Below are 7812 nucleotides of genomic sequence, written 5' to 3' on the forward strand. Positions count from 1 at the left end.
AAAGCAGTACTGCATGCAAGAGTGGGCCAACATTCCTCCACAGCGATGTGAGACTGATCAACTACAAGAAGCATTTGGTTGCAGTCATTGCAGCTACAGGTGGCACAAACAGTTACTGAGCGTTGGGGGGCAATTACCTTTTCACACAGGGGAATTGGGCGTTGTATAACTTTATTAATGAAATAAGTAAAATAAATACTAATTTGTCGTCATTTGTAAACTCCGGCCCTTTAATCTAATATTAGGTTTTGGTTGAATATCTGAAAACATTCAGTAGCAAAAATATGAAAAAGTAAAAATCAGAAAGGGGGGAAATACTTTTTCACAGCACTGTAGAGAATCTCAGATACCATACAGAAAACTAGTCAAACTTTAAACTGTTTCAATTGTAAATATGTGTGAGAATAAAATAACTGCACTGGTCTACACCAACCTGAGAAGTGATCTACAAGAGAAAGTAGAAGAGTATCTGAATCAAGACCAACAGCTGTACTGTATTTGAGGTGATATTTGATTCATAAAATATGTCATGTTTACTTTGAAGTTTCCTTAGTTTGGATACATTGAAAAGTGGTGCTTCAGTTCATCAGTGAACAATAAAACATGTTTTAGTTTAAATTTAGAGGTTTATTTCAATCAAAGTTCTTTCCCCAATCTATTTACATTACTTTGTTTCACATTATTTTCTGCAATGCTACAAGTCTAAATATTAACTTTTGTTTGAAAAATAATACACAATGCCACAAAAATACAAAACAAAAGTGACTCCTCAGTCCCAGACCCAATTCTTTGGTGGTTTACATCAAATTCCCAGGCAGGCTTGAATCTCGAGTGAATCTCAATTGTATTCCTCATGTCCTCCCTCCTCAGCTTCTCAATGCACAGATCTGAGGTTTCTCCACTTGGATCTTCTCCTCCAATGCATTTTAAAAAGGAGGCAAGGAGAGAGAACAAGGGAATTAAGAAAATACAATTGAGATTCACCCCTTCCCTTTCATACTTGGTATTAGAATGTGTGTGTTGGAAAACACCTACATATGTACCAACTTGTAACACAAAGCTCTATCTACACATGGGTCTTAGGTAACACTGGTAAAGTACCTCTACACTACCTATGAATGGAGACTGGAGATGGGTTGACTGACTCCCAATTTAGTGGTAAACTACAGGGTCCCTCATAGATAAAGGTACTTCTAATATTCACATGATTAAATATTCCTTAAATACCTCCAGAGCTCTAGTCATAGTGCAAACTGACACATGAGAAAGGAGTACATTCCACATATTGCACTGAGCAGTAGTTCTCTTATATAAAGAGCCCCTAATCATCCCTTGTGCCCCAAAAGGGAAAAGACAATAGGCAAGGCTGTATTTCTTGAGCAAAAGAAAAACAATAATATCAATTCGCCATTTAACAACTTTGGCCTTAGGCGTTCCAGTGTCTAAAAAAAACATTTAAAATAAAAATAAAGTTACAAAGCATGTTCAATAAATAATTATTTTCACAGATCCCCCCCCCCCCCATCACCAGTGTATAGACAATAGTTATCCTGTGCAAGGTGTGCTTGAGCTTACTACTACTGAAAACTACAAATTGTGGACATGTCAGGTGAGGCTTCTTTTCTTTATTCTTATTGGTGGAGCCCTTGGTGCGGGCGGGGCCTGTGTCCTCCTCAAGCGTAGGTTGCTCCGGTGACCAGTAGCTCATAGGCCGGGTCGTGCCCCCTCCTGCACAGCACCACACAGGCACACAGCATCCCCAGCATCTACGGGCAGATGGAGGAGTACAACAGTATGCATAGTTAGCATAATCATCATCGCTGCACCCAGAATAAAATTTCACGTGCACTGGCCAGCTACTCCGTCTTGTGAAAGACTAGAATTTCCAGGAGTCCTGCTCCTAGAGCGACAGTAGTGCAGGGTTTCTGTCCCAGCCTTGTGCCATGCCATCACATGTGATTCGATTAATTGAAGAGAACTTGGTGTGTGAAGCGAAGTTCTTCGAATGAAGGAGAACAAAAAGGAGAACCAGAAGAATCATACCTACAAAAAAGGTAGAAAAAAACACCGGCCGAGGCACTCTAGTCTTCATTAACCGGGTACATTGAGCATTAACACCTGCACAATGTGATGCATGCCTTCATCAGGGCTGGTTTTTAAATGCTCTTTATGCCTGGAGAATAAAATATTAAAACCCACTAGAGTGCTTCAACCTCAAGTTTTCTACCACTTTACACCTTTTTGGTGGATATGTTTCTTCCTGATCTCCCCCATCCCAGAGGCAACCATGGCTGTTTGGGATACCTGCAGCATTCTACATTGTTATGACTCATGAGACTGCATTTGAACATCCATTTCATAATTACTATGCATCCAGTGACTCCACAAATAGAGCAAGTTATCCTCATAAGGAGAAGGGAAGTGACTGGTCAGCAGAACCCATGTTGTGATGTCCCCGTAAGGTAGTGTTGAAACATTGAAAAAGTGATTTGACACAATCAGGTCAGCTTCTCTGCAGCAGCTCAAGGCCTACTAGACTAGAGACTCCCACTGCAGGAGGACATTACTGCAGCTCTAGTTAACATGCACCTGGTACACATGGTTCAGATGTTATTACAGAAGGACTCAAATATCGGCCTAGGAACAGTGGGATAACTTCCTTGTTCAGGGGCAGAACGACAGATTTTTACCTTGTCAGCTCGGGGATTCGATCTTGCAACCTCCAACACTCTAACCACTAGGCTACCTGCCTATATTTGTTTACCTGTATTGCAGCGAAGGTCAGAGCAGCCCAAATGACATACATCATGATTTCTTTCAGCTTTTTCACAACAAGAGCTTCACAGCCCTAGAGGAAAAAAGACAAATATTAAAAACATGCGTGTATGTCAGTATTTTCTTTAGGAAAGAAATGTGTGAGTCGAATGTCCAACCAAATCAAATAGATTCCCATTTGAATGCCGTCATGTGTTAGGTAATGGTTTTCTAGGAGTGCCCACTGACAATTCATTGACACCATATGCAAGTGACTACAATAAATATGCAAGGAGAAATTAGAGCCTACGAAGTGAACGTTGGCTCCTTGCACAATATCCTGTTTCAGTGTTTATTTAAAAAGAAATGCTGTGCCTCCATCCTTGGTACGGTAGCTAGTTAGCTAACTAGCTAACTTAATTTGCACTATATCCAGCATTTTTAAGCTACTTGACTAGGCATTAGATTAGGAAGAAGGGGAGGGAAGCAAAATTACTTAATTTAAATATTCCTCCTTGGTGGACTTGTATGACATCTGTAAATTCTCTTTAAAATACAGTGAACACTTTTCAGACTCACTGGCGCGGGAAACCTTGTGGGCCGGAACCAGTTGATACAATGCTGTAAGTTTGCTAGTGAGAGCGCAATCTCAAGACAGACAGGCATAGCAGAGAGATGATGCGATTGAAAGACAACCTGAACCAAACACCATGCATAGCCGATGGGATTTGTAATAAATGCCATTTAGCTGACACTTTTATCCAAAGTGACTTACAGTCATGCGCGCATACATTTTACGTTGGTGTGGTCCTGGGATTCAAACCCACTACCCTGGCGTTACAAGCGCTATGCTCTACCAACTGAGCTACAAAGGTCCATCTATAGACAATATTTATTTTCATTGGGCTATTTACCGGCTAAACGAAATACTTGGGTGTGCGTGTTCTCTCTTACCTCTGGGTAGAGGTCGCCAGGCCGGCTCATGGTTCCAGTACAGTTGCTGATGTTGGGTTTACAGCAGCTGACTGGAACACTGTCGTTTCTGGACTCCTTGAACCAGCGAGTATTCCTCCAGTCAGAGTAGTTGTGAATGCCACAGCAGTGGAGCTATGACGGGGGAGAGGGTAGGAGAGAAATGTGGAGAGAGAGTGAGACTGCTGTAGGCACCTGCAAACTCACCTATAGCCATCTTTCTAAAAACATGTCAGGAGAAATAAATCCAGTCGCGTTGTTCTCACCTGTCTCTGCACATAGTCGATGGCACGGCTGGGGGCATCTGTGTTGGTGCCATTGTACTCATCATACACCTTCTGAATGGAGTGGTTCACCTGATCTTCCACCTGAGTACAAGCAACAACGTCAATTTAATCTGTGCAAGAATTGTAACATTCATATTAAATTCTAACAAACTGCATTCCCATTCACCCTTTTCTATTGCTTTTGTGCGATAAGACACTAGACAGTAGGCCAATACTAACCCTAGCTCTGTAGATATAGCCAATAACAACCACAACAACTTCTGTGACAAACACCAGCAGGAGAATGACAGCAAACTGCAGAGCAAAGAGAAGAGATATGATCAATTCAATATCTAGTCCAAAGATTAGAAATTACATTTACTTGCATTATACAAATTACATTTGTATCCATGTGCTTTTCAATACTTACAGCTGTTAGTCCGCAGGAGCTTTCCCGTATTGTGGCACAGCATCCAATCAGCCCAATGATAAACAGCAGAGTCCCGACTGCTATTATAATGGACGCTGGGATCAAGGTGTACACATCCTCAAAGAAGTGGTCATAGTCATCATATGTGATGAACACATAGGCTCCAATGTAACACAGAATTCCAGCTGCAGCCTAGAGAGGGGGCAGTGAGAGGGAGACAGAGCAAGAGAAAGAGTGTGGGTCAGGCATGTAACATCCAAAGTTTTTTTGCTTATCAGAAAGAAAACCCAATATTGTATGCAGACTGAGACATAGCTTTATGTGTGTTTGTTAAAACAATGTTGGTATGTGGTCACTGGCTAGCTGCTGGTGTGTAGTAAGGGTATCCTCAGTTTCACTTTAAAAACGTGCACAAAATATACCCTTGCAATAACTTGTCTAAATTCATGGACTTAAGAGGACATATGCCATTTTTGTGATAAAGTGTGACTCTGAAGTTATTTTGGAGTGATTTAAGTAAGAAATAAAAAAAATCTTCATTAATATGACTCATGTATTTACAATGAGAGGTAATATGTTATTATTAAAATAAAAACAAAACTACTTGAAATCTGTCCCTAAATGCAATATATTTTTACTTGAAATCCAATATTTTATAAAATATCTACAATTAGTCAGTATTTTAAAAAACAATGTATTCTTACAACAATTGTAACCGCTGACATTCTATTTTAATTAAGGTACTTTAACTTTTAAAACGGTTGTCACTGGCAATTCATGTATAGGGATTTGTATTTATTGTTTTTGTTTATTATTTTAATGCTATTTTATGTTTCTTCAGAGAAAAATACATGCGTAGTGATGTCCTATGTTTTTTTCTATTATATTGCAATTGGAAATTTTGTTAAAAAAAGAAGAAAAAAAGGGAATCCTCAGTCATGTAAAGTTAAGCTAAGTGAACATTGCAGCACACTGTATTACCAAGCACTATCAGATGTGTCTGGCTGCTAGACGGACTCCTTGCTATTGCCAAACTCTACGCCCGTTAGTTTCTTCTCGGTAGTTAAAGTATATCGCGAACGACAGAGCAGCGTAATAATTTAGTGTGAGTCGTAAGGCTACTATCAGATGAGATTGGGTGAGAGGTTAGGCCTAAACAATATGAAATACTAACTTTTGAAAACACTGATATTGCAATGAAATGTCGGGAACATCGGCGCATGGCGGCTAGGCGTTAGGTAGCAGGCTAGCTAGGTTTCTTACAATGATACCAAATATGTTTTTCATTGTTCTCTGTGGTGATACGTTTTCTGCTAAACAGACTGGCACAAACTACAATCGTGCAAATAGTCTTACCCACCGTTATGCAGTATTTCATTCAATCTCGCTGGTCTTCATGCAACAAATTGCAGCATTAAATGTCATTAGCTAGCTAAAAGCTAGAACTAACAACAATGGCAAATGCCTGTCCGGCGTTAGCCAGCAGATCCGACACGCTTGCTCACAGCTGCATTAGTCTCTGACACCGCGAAGCCGGCGCGAGATATAACTCGTTAAATGTACTTTAATCCAGGAATGGGAAATGCGTTGTACTCCGAATTGTCCCATTTCCCAACTGTTACACTGAGAAGATTGTATAATTAAAACGAGTAGTCGTTCAGACGTTTTCTTCCTCATGTTAGCTAGCATGTGGCAACAACAGCCATTTACGAAAAGTGTCTTATATACACAGGAATGCTGTCCTACCCACCAACGGGTCGGATCCGCTGGCTACCTGTCCTTGTTCTACCCGTGCTTGCAATAACAGCAAAGCATACATTTCAGAAATAATGTATATTTTAATAAACAAACTAGACAAGATGGTTGGAAAGCTCCACATGTTCATTTTGTAGAGAATTAAGGTGAGCTAGCTAATGTTAGCAGACGCCTCCCTTTGCTGCAGCTAACGTTAGCAATTTCTGTTGCGTACTGGAATTAATCCCAACCTTGACTACCTAGCGTCAAATACATGTTTTGAAACAAGTTCGTGATATTTTACCCAGAATATTAGATTCAGAAACACCAGGACGGTCTTTGATGACGTAATCCCACACTGGCCCATGGTTGCGCTGGAATCCAAATATGTTACTGTAATTGCGGATGTTTCATGGATGTTGTTATGATAATAAAATGGCTGTCCTGTCCGTTCTTATTATACCTCAGTGCAGTGGTAGGTTCTGCACCACTGCCTTCTTCTTCTACAAAATCGCCAAAAGAGAGGATATGTCACGTGTGCAGATGAGATCATCAAAACAACCCGATGGTAAACTTCTTCTTCTGTGGGGTTTATCGGTGGATGGCATCCACTGTTATGGGTCATTACTGTCACCTACTGCACTGAAGTGTGAGCTAGAGGGAGAGGAATCCTACCTGCCAGCCCTGTTTCTCCTATAAAAAATATAAAGAATTAAACTGTATCTAATGTAAAAAATGGTGCTGACAGAGAGGGCTGCCTCGGTTCTAGTCCTTAGGAAATGTTGCAGTATTTTGTTTTTTTATGTATTATTTCTTACATTGTTAGCTCAGAAAATCTTAAGTGTTAATACGTACAGCCGGGAAGAACTATAAGATATCAGAGCGGCATCAATTTACCAACACTACGACCAGGAATACAACTTTCCCGAAGCGGATCCTTTGTCCGAACTACCCAGGGAATTTGAGCTGATTCCAGAGGCTGACCCAAAACAACGCCGCCAGAGAAGAGGTAGACGGAGCAATCCTCTGGTCAGACTTCGGAGGCGCACACACCACCCACCACTTCCAAGTATATTACTCGCTAATGTCCAGTCTCTAGATAACAAGGTAGATTAAATTAGGGCAAGGGTTGCTTTCTAGAGAGACATCAGGGATTGTAACATACTCTGTTTCACAGAAACATGGCTCTCTTGGGATATGCTGTAGGAGTCAATAATGCCACCTGGATTCTTTGTACGTCGCGCCGACGGGAATAAACATCTCTCCGGGAAGAAGAAGGGCGGGGGTGTGTTTCCTGATTAACGACTCATGGTGTAATTGTAACAACATACAGGAATTCAAGTCCTTTTGTTCACCTGACCTAGAATTCCTCATAATCAAATGCTGACTATTATTTCCCAAGAGAATTCTCCTCGGTTATTGTCACAGCCGTGTATATCTCCCCTCAAGCCGATACCACGACGGCCCTCAAGGAACTTCACTGGACTTTATACAAACTGGAAACCATATATCCTGAGGATGCATTTATTGTAGCTGGGGATTTTAACAAAGCAAATTTGAGAACAAGGCTTCCTAAATTCTATTGACTGTAGTACTCGCGCTGGCAAAACTCTGGATCACTGCTACTCTAACTTCCGCAATGTATACAAGGCCCTC

At 40.8% G+C, this 7812-nt stretch overlaps 1 protein-coding gene across 1 annotated transcript; it reads right to left on the minus strand.

Annotated features, from left to right (window-relative positions):
• Nucleotides 1-594: 594 nt before the first annotated feature.
• LOC120040385 (tetraspanin-3-like) lies at nucleotides 595-6656 on the minus strand. Its single transcript, XM_038985554.1, has 7 exons — nucleotides 6461-6656; nucleotides 4423-4614; nucleotides 4233-4307; nucleotides 3993-4094; nucleotides 3709-3861; nucleotides 2765-2848; nucleotides 595-1766 (listed from the first exon to the last, which is right to left on the minus strand). Exons 1-7 carry the CDS (start codon nucleotides 6521-6523, stop codon nucleotides 1674-1676), a joined length of 762 nt encoding a protein of 253 aa, XP_038841482.1. The 5' UTR covers nucleotides 6524-6656; the 3' UTR covers nucleotides 595-1673.
• Between the last annotated feature and the right edge of the window lie 1156 nt (nucleotides 6657-7812).

This window comes from Salvelinus namaycush, unplaced genomic scaffold, assembly GCF_016432855.1.
Source record: "Salvelinus namaycush isolate Seneca unplaced genomic scaffold, SaNama_1.0 Scaffold348, whole genome shotgun sequence".
Classification (NCBI taxonomy): Eukaryota; Metazoa; Chordata; class Actinopteri; order Salmoniformes; family Salmonidae; genus Salvelinus; species Salvelinus namaycush.

Coding starts and splice junctions, on each gene's coding strand:
- LOC120040385 (XM_038985554.1), bottom strand. CDS start 6,523: ATGGGCCAGTGTGGGATTACGTCATCAAAGACCGTCCTGGTGTTTCTG. Junction 3,862..3,992: donor TCGACTATGTGCAGAGACAG/GTGAGAACAACG, acceptor CCCCCGTCATAG/CTCCACTGCTGTGGCATTCA. Junction 1,767..2,764: donor TGACCTTCGCTGCAATACAG/GTAAACAAATAT, acceptor ATCTGCCCGTAG/ATGCTGGGGATGCTGTGTGC.